The following is a 20,604-nucleotide window of genomic DNA, read 5'->3' on the forward strand; positions in this document are numbered from 1 at the left end:
CTTGTTTTATATCAGTCTAAAAGTACTTCTAAAGCACATTATTTACTTAAATGTATGATTTCTTTGAGGTTGCTAGAAGCGTTTATAGAAACTTTTCACTTCTTTCACTGACAACTAACATAGCATTTCTGTCATTCCCTCCTAAAATTTATAACTTCCAGATCTCTTCTTGACATTCATGAAACATTGTAAAGGAATTATGATTTTTTACTGTTGCTATGGTGGTAAACAAAGACCAAACGCATTGTAGGTTGCAAACAATTTGAAATCTTTCAAGAAATGCAGTCCGTCATAACTCACAATGTAAATAATGCAGTGCTTTATGCCGCAAAGTAGTCCATTTTCTAAAAGCGTAATGCCATTTTTAGTTTTGCGTACAAAACGTTTTCCTTTATACCATTTTACTAGGTAATGTCTAAATATGTGATACGTACACAACTTTTGACATAAACCATTTTCAGCCAAATTATTAAGGTGGCAGGGTCCAGTTTCGTAAATTGGCTCCTGGCAAATTTCTTAACTTAAGGCTATGGTGTGACTTTTTTAGCTATCATTGTTTACTATTTAAAGATTTGGATATATTTGTGAACTACATGTTTCGGGCTTGTCTTCTTCTTGAAATTGATGTCAGGCATGTACACCTTCCATAGTTACTCTGCAGTATGTTGATAGTGAAATACCAATAGTCGGCTAGGAAGAAGAGCTAGCCTCCCATAGAAGTAAACACATGGGTTTCGGGCAAGTAGAATATCTCAAAAACCGCTTGAATGAAATGACAACTATTTTCAGTTGCATTCAGCCTGTTTAGTGCACATTGTTTTGCAGAACTGTCACCTTGTAAAGGGCTTGTTTGTGCACTGTGAGCATCACATGGTGTCAAAAACGACCTATGGACATGAAAATTGCAGGTAGAAATTTGGGGTTTGTTTGCATAAACTTCTTCTGCTATGAACTGCCATTGACTTCTTTGGTCAAGTGGATAATATTCTTATGCTTTGTTTTAATATAGGTATCCAAAAATATTGACCTTTTTGACCTCACTTGTCTATTTGACAATTTATGATTTGTTATCCTAGGTTGCTGATTGCGGCATTAAATTTGTACATAAAAACTGGCCCCTGACCCTAAAACTATGTACCAGGTGCTAAATTTGTTCATCTGAATATAGAGGTGCATTCCAATATTTAGTTACAGTGGTGTTTAAGCCTTCAGACTGTATAAATCATATAATCAAATCTGATGACTCTTTCTAGAACAGTATAATACACAAACTGCCTTAATTTCATAATTGATCCATATACCCGGAATATTTTGAGATTAACATTCCAAGGGAACTGCACCCCCCCCAAAATTTTTTTTTTTTATCGATGAAGTATTCTTATATGTGATTCATGTTTTAACATAGAAATAGAGCGGAATGTATGTAGGAAAATGACTATTTCTTATATTTTGCACAGCGCATAAAATTACACTCTGCTAAGATGATGTAATGTTTTGGATGTAGAATATAGAGATGTTCCATCTCTCTCTCTCTCTCTTTCTCTCTCTCTCTCTCTCTCTCTCTCTCTCTCTCTCTCTCTCTATATATATATATATATATATATATATATATATATATATATATATATATATATATATATATATATATATATATATATATAATGTTTCAATGTTCTTTTTTTGTTTGTGTTTTTTAAAATTATTATGCATTAGTGATTATATTACCCTTTTCTGGTCCTGATGTGTTAATCGGTACCAACGTTAAGAAAAAAGGAGGGAAAATTTATATGTTTGTTTCATTGTCAGTTTTACAAACAAATCATGATTTCGAATGACAGTTTAGGACATAATAGAATGCATTATATTCATGAGAGTTATGGTGTTGAAATGAGCAGCAATGGTTGATTATATTTATACTACGTGGATAATACATTTCCTTAATTAAAAGATATATACAATTACATTTTGTCGGGAAGCATAATTGTATGCATGTGTTGATGGAAACAGCAATACAAAAACTGCTGTCCCTAATGACAAAAGCCACCCTTAAAATTATACACATTTTACACACAAAAACTAACTGAAAAGGAATTAAAATAGATATAAATGAATGCTATTTGGTTTCAACATATTTATCTGGGACACACACACGCACGCACACACCCCACCTTATATATATATATATATATATATATATATATATATATATATATATATATATATATATATATATATATATATATATATATTCCTTTAATGTGTACTTAAAGAGTTTTACTTACCGTAGATTTGAAAACAATACAAAAGGATGACAAAGAAATAAAAGGTACAAAATGATTACTGTACACACTCATATAGTATAGTTGAGTATATCAAAGCATTACATAATGAGGGAAGTGCAAATAAAACAACTTTATTTTGTATATATGTCGTGAATTACTACATGTTATTAAGCTCCTCTCGGTACTTTTGTCCGAAAACGATATGGCGGCAAACTGACACAGTGACATCATGGTCTATTTTTAGCACAAAGTAGGCTTAAGAACAATCGTCCGAGATGTCGCAAGGGCAAAGCACTAAAATATCTGGTCGATTCGCAAAGGTGTAGATAGAATTAATATAGTGGACACTGGCTAGCGAAGGTGAGCTCACCTCTTAACTGATTATGTTTACGTTCACGAGCTAATATTGGTTGGCGAGCAAAATGAAAGGGAAGAAGTGGATTTTAGCTGTGAAATTTGAAGGGGAACCGTCTCCACGCAATTTTAAGTTAGTTGAAGAGGACGTGGACGAGAATCTAAAAGATGGAGGTAAGTAGAGTAATGAATGCATAACGTTTTGATTAGTACGATAAATCACCGGTTTCTCACGCTAAGATTTTATGTCCATTATGCAAAAATATGTTTATAATTAATCAACGGAAAAGAAAACTTTTCATGTCAATGATATGTGGTTTTTTTGTCTCCCTTAGGAGGATGAAAGTATCGGTTTCTACCGGTATCAGGTTCAGCACCGCCATTTTGACCACAATTTTGACCACAAAAAATGAATGTTTCTATTATGTGCACTTAATTCATCTCGGCGATCATGCTGACTACTACAAGGCAAATCCCTTGCATTCTGAATGCAAGTAGAAAAGGACACCGTTTTCAGTTCAACCGAATTGGGAAAACTCGATGATAAAAACCTCTTTAATGCAGTTTGGGACTCTGTCTGCCAGACACACACACACACACACACACACACACTCTCTCTCTCTCTCTCTCTCTCTCGTCACATACACAAAATTTACTCGTATACGAATATAAATCATGATTTCAAGGTGCTTTAAATTTGTTTCAGAAGTGATGTGCGAAGCAGTTTATCTCAGCGTTGATCCCTACATGAGGTAAATGTATGTTAGCTTGACAGTTATTTATCCGTAAATCTGATACAGGGTTCCCACGCTACCGGGAAAACGGGATAAAGTCGGGAGAAATGACAATTATTTTCCCGACGTGAAAAGTTCTTGAATTTCGCAAATAGTAATGAAAGTCGGGAAAAACCTGGGAATTTTCCGCCAGCATTTGACGCCCACAACAATCACGTAATTGACTCCTAACTAAACTGATCGTGAGTTAAATTTATCTAGTTCTAACCAGAATATTCGGAGGGTACAGTGTGGGTCATTTGGGGGCGTGCAATAAACATATATGTGAGTAAATCCAAACGCTCAGTGGATTAGATTCGTCTAGTAGGCTTTTATTTTCAAAGTCAGCTTGATATCCGTATCTTTCCTTACATCGAAGGCATGAAAACCAGTCTAACATCATAAGAGGCCAACATGGTGGTGGCAAGGCGTAGCCGCTTAATGGATGACCTAGCAAACTTTAAACGTTATTAGATCAAGTGATACATGCGTGAAATCGATATGAAAATTACCTATTTTCTCAGAAATTGTGACTATTGTAATCATTATGCCTTTAAGCTGATGAAGGACAAGATAAAACTACGACGTTGATTAAATGTGACCTGGTACTCGCGATTTGCATTGCTAGTCGCATGAGTACACAAATCTAACAACTCACATTTTGAAATGTTGTAGAGAAAAAAATATTAAATAAAAGTCGTATACTGGTTGTAATAAAAACACAAAATCGAAAGAACAATATTTTCCATATTTATATATTCCGAGAACAACTTCTTGAGTTTTGTTGTATCACGTGACTACCACGTTGACATGTGCTCTCTGCTTGATAAATCAGACTGGCCAGATTGCTAGTTTTTACAAAAAGTATCAGACTTTTATTTAATATAATTAAATTTTTGTACAATATTATTGAAAAGGAGTTTGTTGTTTATATCACATGACTATTGGACTTCCGCTGTCGTCGTTTGAGATTTGTGAAATCATGTGACTAGTAATGCAAATGGCGAGTACAGGGTTAAGTTTCATCTATGCCGTAGTTTGGTCTAGTCTGTCAGCGGATTAAAGACATAACGATTATAACACTTGCCATTTCTGAGAAAATAAATCATTTTCTATCGATTTCATACAGGGATAAGTCGATATAACACATTTAAATTTTCTAAACCCGCTGGTAAACGACTACCATATGTCGCTACCGCACGGTGGCAGCAAATTCCGAATTTTTGATATGCAATTACAATTACCCCACACCCAAATATCCAAATATGAAACAAAAAATGTGGGAATATTCAGAGAAAACCCAGATCAGAAAACGGATGCTATTCGTTTTAAGTCAAATATGTAGTCCAAATTGTTGGATCTCAGAGTTGAAATGAGAAATTGTCGTACCTTGTATTATACATTAAAAACAATACGAGTCTCTGTATCAATACAGGTTTGGGGAATGGTTTAACGAATTACAAGAAAACAAGTTGATTTTACAGAAACTTCAGTCCTTGTTTATACAACAGTATATAATTTTGAAGGATTTTTTTGTCAACATTGAAATCAACCCTTTTGATCTTTTTTTAAATGATGGATTATTAAACAGATCGCCTTAAGGGGATTAGGTGGTTTGAAAAATCCCGTTTGGGATATTATTAGCACAGATAACTTCAGGGTTAAACTTTTTTCGTTACAAGATAAGATTCTAATTATTTGCGTTTATTGTTTCTTTTTATTTATACTGTAATAGGAAATGTTTACTTTCTATAAGATGGATATATATATATATATATATATATATATATATATATATATATATATATATATATATATATATATATATATATATACACACTGCAATATAATTCTTTAGAATTGAAGGTTTGAAAAGAAACAAAACTAATTTATGTTCATCATGTTGTTCCCACTTAGTAACTTGTTTCGCGTGATACATTTCGTGGTTTTGTACATGATCATCTTTTCTGACAGATGTTTTGGAGAGTCTTGAAAAAGAAACATCTTTCGATTTAGAAAATGCATGTCTTATAATCTAAAATGTATTTTAATTCGATTCAATAATGGTCATATGTAATCAGTGAAAAATTAATTTTTGATAGTTGATATGCTTTCAAGCACGACTTTATTTATTATATATGTCGGGATTATTTGGATAACAAAGGCCGTTCGTTTTAATTATTTTGGTTACCAGCAATAATCAGCAACCAAATAAAAAGATAAATAGAACATAGCATAGAACGCTGGATGACAAGATCGTGTATCATCCAACAAGTAAGTGGATAAAATTGTATCTTAATTTACCATTTTAATTATCCTTTCTCTATTCCAAAATGATTTGGTAGTAGTTATATAGGGGCCCCTAGGTCAACAGCTATGGGATCGTATCATATTATATCGGCGCCAATATATTTATCATGAAAAGATCATTGTGTGGTCAGAAGGTATTTATAGGATTAAGCGGTAACATTGTTACAATGAACTGACCTCGCGCCAATAGAGTTACCAAAAGAAGGGCATTGTGGGGTCAGAAGGTATTTATAGGATCAAGCGGCAACATTGTTACCAGGAACTGACATCAGTTGAGTTACTAATAACATGGTTAATGTTGACCTAAATATACGTATGGGAAAATACGTTAACTTCGTCCAATTGTTTAACAAGGGAATGGTATTATAGAGTCAACAGTATTGATGGGGTCATACGGTCCATGTTTAACATAACATAGGAATGGGATTGAAAAGTGTTTATAGGGTCAAAGGTTTATGGTGTGAAGTATTTATGGGGACTGCGCGTAAAATAATTCATCTGCTCCTTGGACATCCTCCTTAATTCAAATGTGATATTATAGTACCTATGCACATACATCTTAAAAGGTTTGACTGAACAAGAACAACACTTAAAAGTCGATTGTGGAAACTTTCATTTCGAATGTTTCTATTTAAACATTGGGGGTAAATGGCTGGCAAAAGTTTTCAAACATATAGATTTTTTCAGCGATCATAACTACTTTGTTCAAGTACTCTTACAATTTTCACCTGGATCCTCTGCGACTTGTATAATATTACATGTGACTAAATTAAAGTACAATATTGCTTAAATGTGTTCTAAAATTATTACATGATCTCAAATACTTTTAATGTTACATCTCACTTCATATCTCAGTATAATATATATTTCGTCTCCAAGTGAACGGATCTACCTTCGTTTAATTCCCAGTCTGATTAAAATCAGATTTACGCTGTTATACATCAAGATCTGACAGTGACTGCTTAGGGGTCATGTTCTGGAAGTCTATGTTATTACCATAATCGCTACTTTTATCAACCAATCAGAAGAAGTCTAATATCTTCGCGTTTAGAGACAGAACACTGTGGATGAAGAACATGCATGTGTACCAAATGATCTGATTCACTTTCAGATTTTTGAAAGCTGCATTTCCATTGGCTAATTCAAAAGTTGAACAACGTAAACTTGTTAGCAAAAAATTGTTAACATATGTTTTTGTCAAATGTAAATTTGTCTATGCTCATTGGAGCATTTCCTCTGTCGAACTCAAATCTGGAGGTAAGTAGTTCTTTCAAATAGTCCGCATACCCACCAATGCTCAAATGGAAGTGATCGGTTAAAAGACGTTTGAATTTTTTACTAGATTTTTTCAGATGCATGTAAAATATGCTGAGATGGTGGACGAGTCAATATTTTCGATCCAATTTGCTAAATGGCCACATAGGAACATATCTAAAATTAGTGAACATTTTCAAATAGACCACTCTTTCCGGCATAAACTGAGTCATTCGCCCACGAGGCGCTTGAGGGTTCGCTGTGGTCAAATAGCGTCAAAATTACTTGGACTAAGATGTAGGAATTCATCTTGATCTAACCCTCACTTTGAGTGGAAACCGATAGGACAGAGTTTGTAATGTGGTGTTGGATTAAGAAATTCAATACATTTGAAAGAATTAATACTTTTTGTGCACACTTTAGCAATATAGTCATTTATTTAGTCAAATGTAGATAGGGCTAGAAACGGCAGTGTCCTGGAAGAAATTACAGGCGCGCAGGCAAAATTGACTCCATTGTAACTGTTGGGCAAAAATGCGGAAATTCCAAGTGACCGCTGACCAGTCCTGTCGAGTTAACATAAAACGGTATATTTACTTTGGAAGGTACTACTTATTATCGGAAAAAGTCAGACAGAATAATCACAGACACTTTTGTATATGGTCATGACATTTTACTGGCGACTTCACATTAGAAATCAAATCAGGAAGAAAATAGCTAGAAGTGGTATGCCTATACTTTTCATGCTCCATTGATTCTTATTTTCACTTACACGTTGCATGTAGTAGTTTTTAACTGTTAGATGTATTGTCATGACTGCATATATAGCTAGAATTGACGTGCATATACTTTTCATGCTCCGTTGATTTTATTTTGATTTACGTTTCACGTACCGTATGTACTCGCTTATAAATAGAGTCAAACTGGTAACGACAAAGATTCGCATCTGCCGTAGGATAATGCACCCGCATATCAGGGTATATGTTGTTCGCTCTACCGATTACTCCTAACAAACTGCACAGACCCAGATCGGCCAGCGCATTCAGCGTCTGTGCAGTTTGCAGATGGATTAATCTTTATAAGTGAATATTTACAGTAGAGCAGTTTTCTATTGCTGTTAGATGTATTACTATGAACTGATCTGTGCATTCACTCTCGTCACTTAAGGTTAGTATCCATAAAAAGAAAAGAGTGGCTATAGCGACCTACTTTTCTTGCCAAAGTGGATAATTTACCGATTTGATCATGTACCTGCGAAGCTGAAGAGATAGAGCATCACACAAAATCATATTGGCTGATTCTTAGCACAGACTTCATTTTATCAATGATAAATATTAAAGACAAAAATATTTAATCTGAATTTATTTTTGGAAGCTAAATACAATAAAAACTTTTTCATGCAATTCCATTTGTATCCTTTCTTGATACTTTTCTTTTTAAAATACCAATATTATTCTTTAAAAAATATACCAAATATATATATTCCAGCTCCTGGTGTCCTTAATAGTTTATGGAGCAAATCGATATTTGTAACTACCAGGTTGATAATAAGGACAGACACGTATACTTCCTCGATGCGTTTTGTTAGAGTTATACAAAGATATACACGTGACGCTTAGTATAAGAATGATGGGACAGAATGAGGAAATGTAACCTAATTGTGCTCTCATGTTACCATAACTGCAATATCGTTTGCATCTTCAAAACGAAATATTTAATATACTCTTTTTTTTTCTTCAGATTTGTCGTCGATGACGTAGGAGATGTCCTAAGGGGAGAGCAATTAGCCAAGTAATCACTGCATTTTTTAAATATTGCTCATATCAGCAGATGTTGTATTTTCGTTTGTTATGGTTTTTACACCTACATTTATTGGCATGCATTTAATTGAGAGTACGCGATGAAATAGGTTATTGATAAAGTACTCGTTTGGAAAGAAGGCACAATACGGGGAAAAAAAACTGACAATGTCGGACTTGTCACATTTTTACTGATTAATTTGTGAAACCAAAATATAGTTCTGAAAATAAAAATATAACAGACTTTATACATTTTTAAAATATTAAACTTTCAAAAACAGACCAAATCCATGATGCAACCACCCATGCAAATATCTTTATCAGAGACGAATTCTCATAAAGGTTTCGCTACATTGCCAGTCAGTTGTTATTGCATCATATTGTGATCCCTATGAAATCATTAACATTTTTCTCTGAATTTTCTTGGAGATTTGTTTACCAGTGAAGACTGTTACTATCATTAAATAGAAAACACCATTATTAAAGTCTAAAAGCAAAATAATACTGAATTGAGCATCTGGGCTTTGTATGGCGGCGGCTGTGTGTGTGTAATTTAGATTTTTAACGTAGCTTTATCAATTTTCCAGTCATATAGCTACGATGTCTGCAGTGTGGCAGTTTAAAGTGATTTCTAGCACTGGGGCATCATGCCGCAGACATGTAGCATGATGTCCCACCCAGTCAGATTATCCTGACACCAGGCCGACCAGTCCTAACACTAACCTCTTAATGCTGAGCGCCTAGCGAGGCAGCTGTTAGTACCATTTTTGTACGTCTTTGGTATGACTGTCGGGGTTCTAACCCACGACCTCCCGCATCCGGAGCGGACGCTCTAACCACTTGGCCACCGGAGCGGTCTGGGCTTTGCATCGGACGACAAAGCAATCAGGTGTGATTTGGCCGCTCCAGAATAGTCACTTCAAAACAATTTTCAGCTATTTTATTCAAATGCAAATAATTGTTTTTGAAAATGAAAGATAACCTATGCTGATTCTTTATATTTTGTGTCCTATATAGTGCCTAACACAATTCGGATAAATATGAGTGCATCTGAGTAAATAATTCATCCACTGGATTTCATTAAAAATGTAGAAATTTAAGGAAATACATATAGCACTTGATAGTGCAGTAAAACTTGAATCCCAGCCTTAGAGAAAGACAAACAGCATGGGGCAAATAGTTTTATGTATAATTTGATATTTGCGAAACGTTTGCTGTGTAATTGTCTTGTAGCGTTCTTTCTACAATCGACGATTTCCCGATACATAGGATATCGGCAAAATCGTAAGTTCTGCACCTGCGAAAGCAGTAGTAGTTAACATACGAACAAACGCTAGGCATAAAGAAGCACAAGAGTACGTCACTGTATGGAGTTATCACCCTTTACAGCTTGGATAACGCGACAGTGACAACTAGGTTCTGCTAAATAACGGATGAAATTGAAAACTTTAATGTTTAAGCTAGTAGATCTAGTGGACGTAGTCGGATTAACAATAGCAGTTAAATCATTATATTCTAGTACAATAAAATAAGAGGAAAAGTCCTTACACGGCTGTAAAGCAAAAATGTTGAAAGCATCCTTTTTTTAAATACGAAAGGTATTCATCATTTATAAGATGTTTACACAACGGGCGGAAATCCTAGTGGGATAAAATATATAAGAAATTCTTTAAAAAAGAAATAACATGAAATAATTAGGCTTATGACCTTTAATGATCTATTTCGTCTGCGAAAATGTGGCATGTATAGTCTAATATTTGCCTAGTTGTCATTATTTACTTAAAAAGACTTCATATCATGTCTAGTTGACAGGAAGTGGATATGTTGCCAATCGGATATCCGTTATGGTCACCATGGCACCAATCTTGAAAATCTTGTTATAGTTATTCCTCCACAAAGGAAAGTCATATTGACATTGGGTTTTAACCAGAAGACTTATTATGTCTTGTTGGACCTAAATAAAAGGGTGCAAATCTATTATCCGATCCACAACATACAATTTGAAAATTGTGAATTTTGTTATCGCTGAAAATATCAAAGGTTTCAACATCCTGCAGGTAAAAGGAAGAAATGGCTTTACCTTGAATTCGTGGAATTTTGTATGAGCCAGTAAAATGTCTTGTTACTTGTTACTGTCATTGTTCTGTGCGATTTGTTTACAATCATTTTAAAACTATATGCGACAACACAATCTAATCTGAACGAATCGCTGAATGCAAACTATGTTTCATCGTACCTACATATCAGAAATCAGTGGTACCTTCTATGGTAACACTATGTGAATGCATCTGTCTGTGTGAATAAGTGAGTAGACAGATGGTATGCAGCAGTTGAAAGGATGGACAAACATATATATATATATATATATATATATATATATATATATATATATATATATATATATATATATATATATATATATATATATATTAATATACATACACTATATGGAATTCATTAAAGATAAACAAATTATAAACGACTATGTAGCTAGATAGTGTTTAACTATCATAAATACATTTTATAGGGAAAATATAATGTTTGCAACTCTTTGTCTTTGTAGAATTGTTCGAAGCAATAATCCAGACTTCAAAGTTGGTTCCCTTGTTCTCGGGTTTTTTGGATGGAGAAGTCTCACAAAAGTGTCAGACATCTCGAAGATGAGACCAATGCCAAATTTAGAGGATCTTTCACCGTCCCTGGCTCTTGGAGCACTAGGAATGACAGGGTAGGTGTAAAAAATCGTTTAACATGTGCTGTTTCAAGAGAGATGCTCTGGTTAAAAAACACCCATGTGCTCCTGTTTTTCTTTTATATCGTTTTATTTTTTGTTCTTCCTTTAACAGGATAGACGGATCAAATAACACAACACTATGTGATGAAAGATGAAAGTTTATGATATGAATAATATATATATATATATATATATATATATATATATATATATATATATATATATATATATATACACACACACACACACACACACACACACACACACTACAAATACAGTGATTCTTTCATGCTCTTAACATACGTCTCATTCAATTTCTTTATCCAAACATTCACAAATAGGAAAACAACAAAATGATTCATATATTCAAATGTACGGCAAGAAGATTACTATAAGCTCACGTAATGATTATAAGATTCAAATGATCTTATGTAATCTCATTAAATGAAAGTGAGATTCAAATCTCACGGAATGAAAATTAGATTCAAATAATTTCATGTGACGAAAGCGAGATTCACATAATCTCATGTAATTTCATGTAATGAAAGGGAGATTCAAATAATCTCATGGAATGAAATAATTCAAATAATCTTGTGCAATAAAAATGACATGTGTTCAATTGAAACAACATTCAACTGAAATAAACATAACTCCGTCATTTGTACAGCCGTATGATTCATAAATATTTTTAAAAACTTGCAAATGTGTCCACTGACAAACCACACAGTTCTCCCGAATCATATGGTTGGCCCACACTTGTATCGGTCGCACACACCCTTTATGGATCCACCATGCCACTTTGTATGGCCCTGATGGTTACATCATCTTCCATGTCCATATAGACAGCCAGTCAGACAGCCTGATATATCTGCACACACATACGCACAGACAGCACACAGTTCTCCTGAATTGGCTTGGCCCACTTGTATTGGTCACGTCCACCCTTCATGGATCCACCATGCGCACAGACATACATATAGGCATACGTGCATGACAGGTACAGACAGCCCTATGTCTGGAGAACAAACACGGAGAACGTTCACTCCTTTACAAGATCCATAGACTAATGTCATTTAGAAAACAAACTTGCCTTAAATTTACAGGAGAGTGAGTATTGGTAAGGGTAGAATACCCGTGCATATCGTGCTTGTAGTATCTACGACGAGATACATGCTAGTTCAGTTGCTTACCCAGAAAAAAACTAACAAACAATTATCCACAATAGGTAACGTTGTACGCAGGTACGAAGAAAATGATCAAATCGTTCTAAGGCGAAACCAAGTTATTTCTTGCCTTATTCTGTGACAATACTCGGCCCCCCCCCCCCCCCGGGAAAAATGTACCCATTTATTTTAGCTATCACAGAATAAAAGAAAATAACTTCTGATGCTGCCTTACAATATTTACACTGGTTATACAGTAATCTGGATTTTCTATTTACATCCTACTCATATAATCCGCACCTACGTGTTCGACCCCTCTGATGTGGTCTTCTGTCACACTGTAATCTGTACCTTCTTGGAATAGCTATCGTGGCGTATCCTTGTGCAAGGCACTTTACTCTACTTGCATGGGCACCATTTGACTTTCAAAGACTTGATGTGCTGTTAAAACATTAAACCACCTAAAACCAGTCTGGCTTCATATCCAAAAGACACAAGACATGTTCACAAAGAAGTAAGATGCATGTCATTTTGTACGAAAAGTAGATAATGGTATTTTTTTAAAGTACCTGGATATTTCTCTGTTCAAGTGATGAAATAATAATTATCCAATGCTTAAGATTTGGAGAATCCTGAGCGAGAATTAAATAATATTGATATTAAAAGGAAATGATTTGCATGTACAGTTTTTGAAACCATTTATTGAGCCTTCGTGCCTCAATGCTAAGCACGCTAGACTCGCAACCAAAAGAGTGCTGGTTCAAATCCTGCCATCTAATCAAACAGAGTCAGATAGGGGGCAATGGAAATAACACATTTGCATTGCTATCATTTAAAATAATACGACTCTCGAATGTACATTATTTATACATTGAAAACTCACACAGTGAGCTATTAGATATTATAAAATGTACTAAGGGTTTGTTGTCACGTGTGCAGTTTAAACTGTACGGAGAACCAGATCGTGCTGTGTTGCATTTTCGGACTTATGAACGTAGCATGCGATGACCTGAGTTTAATTGCACACATTGACTAAAGTTGCATTATTGGTTTTCTCCAGTCCTATGGAATTACATTAATCAAACTTCTAACTAGCAAAACCTCGAATTTCTGAGGGATTTGTATTGAGATATTTTCACACAGACACACGCACAATCTCTCACACACATACACATTCAATCAACCGTCAGATGTTTAATGAACTGCTAGATAAGAACTAGCGAATATATATATATATATATATATATATATATATATATATATATATATATATATATATATATATATATCCTGATCAACATATCAAGTAGGAAAACCTGATTGCACATGTATGTTACTTTTAATAAATGAAACTTTATGTGTGTGTGTGTGTGTGTGTGTGCGTGTGTGTGTGTGTGATTTGGATTTTTAACGTAGCTTTAACAATGTTTCAGTCATATCTCTTCGATGTCTGCAGAGTGGCAGTTTATAGTGATATCTAAGCACGTGGGCATCATGCCGCAGTCATGTAGCATGATGTTCCACACAGTCACATTATCCTGACACCAGGTCGATCAGTTCTAACACTAAACTCTTAATGCTGAGCGACAAGTGAGGCAGCATTTAGTACCATTTTTATAGGTCTCTGGTATGACTCGGCCGGGGTTCGAACCTGCGACCTCCCACATCCAAGGCGAACGTTCTAACCACTAAGCCACTGGAACGGTTTGAAACATTGTCTTTTTATCCACACACAATCTAAGAGATGCAGTCCGTCAGTCGATCATAAGTTTGAAATAACGTAAAACATTTTTGAATACGCAATTTATGTTAGACACCTGTAACTTGGGGTCCAGGGTTGTATCAGAAGGGAGGGCTGATTATTTCTCCCTGAGTTGTTTGTATTATTTTTTGAGAATTCGCATGTGCGATCAGTAACACAAGTGGCAACATACTGGAATTCCTGGGTCGTGTCCCAGTGTCTTTCCTACCACTAAGAAATTTACCGCTTGATCATAACATTCCAACTTTTGAGATACCCCATCCCCACTGACATAATGGGTACATGAATACGAATTTACATCCGTACCCCAAAGAGGCTTAAAAACTGGCCAAAGCGCTGAAACTAATGAGACCTTCATTCTATAAGACACCCCCCCCCCCAATGTGTGTTTCCTATTGCACTTGTTTTACACCAGCTCAGTTTAAGCCGGAAATAATAATTTTTGGTATAACGATGTACATCCTGACAGGACATGAAAAGAGTGTTGAAAATACGCAACAGCACGGCATTACTTATGTTTTGCTTTTTGTTCTTCTAGAAAGCGTTCGTTGTCTCTTATGCACATTTATGTTGGCAGCTGATTGGGATATGCCGAATGCTTCGATGCGCACTATGTCATCAAAAATGACAGTAATCCCCAATATGTACTACGTAGAAGAAATGTCTGACCACCAAGTTGTATTGTCACAACGAGTGTATGTGACTGACAATCGTTCCCACGGATTACAAACGCAATAATCTGCCTGGAATCTACATGCGAAAGACTGCTGACAGGCAGAAAGATACTCGTATTCCTGAAGACTTGGAAAAGGGGAATTTATATTTTCCTTCTTAATTCATTTATTCAACAACCTAAACTAAAACTAGTTAGTTTTGGCTCCGATTTCAAGTGGTCTCCCAGCCAAAAATATGTTGTTTTCTCGGTGTACCTCTCACATTTCCACCTCAATGCACCGCCATCTTATTAACTAACAAAATGAACATCAGATCATTCGAAAATATGTGTTAAAATTGCTTGAAAACACACACACACACACACACACACACACACACACACACATATATATATATATATATATATATATATATATATATATATATATATATATATATATATATATATATATATATAGATTAACAGCCTATTTTGGAGTATTGGACGTATTGAAAGTCAAACCAGGACAGACATTTGTCGTCACTGCGGCTGCCGGGGCTACGGGAAGTTTTGCTGGGCAGATTGCGAAATTACAGGTATGGATTTGTCTTGTAAATGAACTATTGAAGTTATTACATTTTAACTACGGAAGTTATTGCATTAGCCATTGAAGTTATTACATTGTAACAGTAAATTAGTCCTCCTGCTGTGGAGTTTATAATAACGATGACGTAGCTTCAGTCTGACCAATAGGAATACTGCTTGTGTTTACATTTTGGCCCTGTATGATTGTGCATGTTTATTAGGACTCAACCGGAAAAAAGGTAAATCAACTGGAAAAATGTACCCATCTTTTTTTCAGGGATGCAAAGTTATCGGTTTTGCTGGGAGTAAAGAGAAGTGCGACTTGATCAAAGAATATGGCTTTGACTGTGCCTTTAATTACAAAGAAGTCACTCTACAGGAAGCCATGGCAAAAGCTGCACCGGAAGGAGTTGACTGCTACTTTGATAACGTAACTATGCCTATTCAAGATTGTATAAAAAAGAAAGATATACTTGAAACGGTCGTTCCTCTCCCTTCTTTTGTTCTGGACTGAGCGACGATTGAATGTTTTGGATTGGCATGCGTTCGCACTGGTCTGAATGTATTTTTTAGTATGTACCTGTGTATTTATTATTTACAAACGTTTAAGCTATGCGTATTCGCGCCTTTGGATGGGTGATTCCACACTTAAGATGGATATTCCGTATTAATTGCTTCCATTAAGCTAATTTAGGGAACAGCAGACATAACTCCGGTTAACTTAAGCTCGAGGAACTGTATACATTGTTTTCTTCGACGACGACTTACAGCGAGAGATCTAGAGATCAGGAATCGTTCGTTAGAAAGGATGTTTCTCAATGGTCTTTAGTATTTTGAGATCTTACCTTACAGGTTGGTGGAGAATTCACAAATAACATCTTGTCCTTCATGAAAACAAAAGGAAGAATAGCAATATGTGGTTCAATATCTACATATGGAATGGATGACAATCAGCCAACAGGTAGACACACACACACACACACACACACACACACACACACACACATATATATATATATATATATATATATATATATATATATATATATATATATATATATATATATATATATATATATATACACACACACACAGAGTCCATTTCACCCAGTCTTAAATAGGTCGCAGTGACTTGTTATTGGTCTAAATTATCTATATACATAGGTCGGCTATCTGGACACACCTTAGTTGCCTCAGAAAGGTATATTATTAAAATGTACATTTTCCATGTTATCGTTATTATCACTCACTACATGCGAGTAAGGTTAAAATAAACTTAATTTTATGAACAAGTGAGTATATACTGGAAATGCCACAAGTAGGAAGGCAATTTGTCTTTTGTTACAAGTTTTAAACTAACTTTGGATAATTATTATCAATGAACTATCTTTAAAAGAATCCAAGGTATGTGCTATTTGTTCATTAAATAGGTAAATTAGTGCATTAAAAAAATTATCAATGTAATTTTGAAACATTTCCCCCGCATCTATTCTGCCTTTGATGTCGTTCGGGGATGACGTCACAACACGCATATATATGTAGCAAATTTTAAGATTCACTAGTAATGAACGATAACTCTAAATGCATGTAATGGCATAAGTGAATCAAAATTTGGATATTGACTATCACAAATCAAATTAAAAAGTCTATGTAGGGCTATTATTCTACATCAAAATGTCGATAATCTTTTGGGAGTTTTGATACATTTTAGAAAATAATTTGCAAATAATCAGCCCGGTGACTTTCAGATGAAGTGCCTAAAACGCGTCATGAAATTAAACATTTAATGCTGAAGTCACATTGCAGCCAGTAATTCGCAACGTTTCACATTTTACCATAAACCTTTAATGCATTAGTTGTATTTTTTAAAAGTACTTTCTGTTTATTTCCCCATTACCCAGGCCCTTTGCCCTACCATACAGTTCTGAAGAAGACACTCACACTTCAGGCTTTCCTTGGCATCCACTACAGTGCTGAATTTCCTGCTGCCTTGAATGAGATGATTCAATGGGTGAAAGGGGTGAGGATATTCATCTACAGTCGTTGTCGTCGCCATCGTCATCTATAATTATTATTAATCCTGGTAGTAATGGTAAAAGTTGTTGTTGTTGCTGTTGTAATAATGCTTATTGTTGTAGTAGTATAAATGCTTCACCATTGAATGACATGTATCTGGAGTTCGCCAATGTTTAAAAGCCATTCTCAAGATGCATTTGTTCGGGACCCTGAGTTTATCGTAGGTATAAGAACAGAGATTCTCTGGTTACTATGGAGACCATATAATATCTGTTATCTCTAGCGAGACACAGAAAATCAACAAAAGTCGAAGTAGGTTCAATATATTCTTCATGCAAAATTCATTATTAAATTTTAATATACAGTGATGTAGTTTCCTGGAAGTTTATTGCCGGTTGTCATTTATGAATATCCATGATTTTTAGTTCTTCTAAAACTCAGCTAAGGGTCTATTTTAATCCATTTTATATATTCTTTTTTTAGGGAAAAATCAAATATCGAGAAACGATAACGAATGGTTTCGACAATATGGTGGACGCCTTCATCGATCTCTTTAAGGGGAAAAATATTGGAAAGGCTATTGTGAAATGTTAGAAAAAGCATGCATAAAATATCATTTTGCTTCTAATAGTCCACAGCTGGAAGTATTACTACGGAAGCAGGCAGACAGAAATAAAGTCCTGGCTTCATATGCTAGTTTTTAAGTTCAATATTTTAATTTTTGAAAGAAAGGCACCATTTTGAAAGCTATTTTATTGCACAGTATGTATACATATTAACCGCGTGATACCATGCGATAAGTTAGCTCGCCGGACTGTAATATCACACATCAACAACAGTTAAAAAACGCTGTATGAAGTGGTGCAAAGACTGTTGAGTTATGTCACTTATAAACAGATTATCAAACCTGTTTTAAGAAAGATGATTTTTTGAAAATACTTTTGGTCAACAAGATACCGTATAAAGGATGCCTGATACTGTGCAATTTTGATGCCAACTCCCTTCCGTAATAATCAACACGTAAATTATTTACGTGTGTTGTTGTACATTTTGTTTGCTGGAAATATTAAAGCTGAAAACATTAAAACTCTTAACTCGTGCATTTTCTGTAAGGAAATGGATCGTTTTTCATTCTTGTTATCAACCGGATTGGTAAAATCTATTTTGTTTTCAGAGAGATTATTAAATGTAATACAGCTATCTGCAACGACTGCGTCGTACATTTACGTAGCAAGAAAGATTATGGACAACGGCACTTCGTGTACGTGTCACTTATCGAAACTTTTTTTATAGAAAAAATTAGCCCAGACAAAAGTTACCTTTGTCTATTTTTCTTTTATAATCATTGTTGTTTCTGCATCCATTTTGGCTCTTCTGATTTCATTTTTATGTATCTGCATCTCTTGTACTCGTTGATGATAAGAGTAAACCTTCCACGGCTGATTTCAATTTTACTTCTCTCTTTGCTTATAATGTGATCGATAATTTTCAACTTAGTGATATCAGATGTTATTATTTCATTATATTTTTAAATCTTTACATTAATTATCGTATGATTCAAAGCTTCTCAAACAGTTCAAACATCTGCTGTGCTAAATCCGGTAAAGGTTTGTATCCATTCCACACAAACATAGTCCAGCTGTTAAAACACCTCAATCAGCTGAGGGAGTTTCAATACATGCCTCTAACCTTTTCAAAACTGTGTGTGCTATGTTGTATTTCTTTCTCAAAACTTTGTAATGTTCGAACTCATCTATAAAATATGTTGCCAGATTTAACTTAATATAGAATTTATTGTTTTATTGTTTTCATTAATTTATTTTCTCTAATTCTCGAATATATGCATCACTATTAAGCCAATAGAAATTAGCATGGCTTGTGTTTTATAACAGCTTTGTGACCTGGCTAAAAGAAGCCGTAACGATTAGCTTTACAACCTCTTCAATATTCAATGTTCACGGTGGACCAATTATAGACCTATGTAGCTTTGTCATAAGTATGATGTAGGCAAAAGTAAGAGCAGATATTAATGTTAGATAGTTAACTGACTCGATACTTTTTCCCGTCTTTCTTTTCTTATTAACCTTGCAAGAAAAAATAGGATTTTACTTCTGCTTGTACTGTGTTAACACTTTAATCATGCAAAGCGTATGTGCCATCAAGCACTATATTGAGAACTCACTAACCGAAATGGAATGATAAACTTTGCAGATTCTTCGATGCCTTTTGATGATGATGGACCAGTTTTTGCATATAGCGTGCTATAGCAGGGACGAAAACCATGCGGTGAAGTCAGTTCATAATTACCGCTGACAGCGAGCCTTTGTCACACAGTGAGTCAATCCGATGAGCGAGAAAAGCAATACACGAATGTTCAATTCATTACATAGTAGGTTTACGCGACACACAATGTTTGCGGTTTGTTGATATGTCATCACTTTCTGTGAATCTGATTGGTCTAACTAAGCCCATGAAATCCAAGCGCAGTATTCTCAATATTGACTGGGTGAGAGCATGGGATTTTTTCTTCTGGATATATCTTTTAAATATTGCTATCAACAGTATGGGGCCATCTTTCCAATCAGTAGCCCAAAGGACAGTGCAAGAAAAACGCTTACTTATGTCAGAATGCGATACGAAAACTAGACCATGAGTTTATTGATGGTACCGTGTGGTATAGATTTAGCATGAACACCATGGACAAGCGTGATTTAAATGTCAGACTATAGGAGTAAATAAACTGCCCTCTCTTATTAAGAGAATGTATACAAATGCTGGTCTTTCAACTTACAGAAAAATATCTTAGTAAAGTAGTCTTCCAGATAAAAGAATAAAAATCTCCGGTCACAAAACCATTAACCCTGGAATCACAATACTCAGCAAAACCACTATTCTAGATTTAGTAATCTCTTTACAC

General features: G+C 34.8%; 1 protein-coding gene across 1 annotated transcript; it reads left to right on the plus strand.

The window, feature by feature from the left end:
• Positions 1–2,565: 2,565 nt before the first annotated feature.
• LOC149802261 (prostaglandin reductase 1-like) lies at positions 2,566–18,983 on the plus strand. The gene is made up of 9 exons (XM_089956910.1): positions 2,566–2,810; positions 3,343–3,388; positions 8,714–8,764; positions 11,336–11,500; positions 15,565–15,682; positions 15,949–16,101; positions 16,524–16,632; positions 17,573–17,691; positions 18,171–18,983. The coding sequence occupies exons 1-9, from the start codon at positions 2,705–2,707 to the stop codon at positions 18,279–18,281; spliced, it is 978 nt and encodes a 325-aa protein (XP_089813036.1). The 5' UTR covers positions 2,566–2,704; the 3' UTR covers positions 18,282–18,983.
• Positions 18,984–20,604: the final 1,621 nt, after the last annotated feature.

This window comes from Sinohyriopsis cumingii, chromosome 4 (genome assembly GCF_028554795.1).
Source record: "Sinohyriopsis cumingii isolate HCF-2022 chromosome 4, ASM2855479v2, whole genome shotgun sequence".
Lineage (NCBI taxonomy): Eukaryota > Metazoa > Mollusca > Bivalvia > Unionida > Unionidae > Sinohyriopsis > Sinohyriopsis cumingii.

Excerpts from the sequence above, each read along its gene's own strand:
- LOC149802261 (XM_089956910.1), top strand. The coding sequence starts at position 2,705 with ATGAAAGGGAAGAAGTGGATTTTAGCTGTGAAATTTGAAGGGGAACCG. Across the intron at positions 2,811-3,342 it reads CGAGAATCTAAAAGATGGAG|AAGTGATGTGCGAAGCAGTT; the intron begins GTAAGTAGAGTA and ends AATTTGTTTCAG. Across the intron at positions 17,692-18,170 it reads TGATTCAATGGGTGAAAGGG|GGAAAAATCAAATATCGAGA; the intron begins GTGAGGATATTC and ends TTCTTTTTTTAG.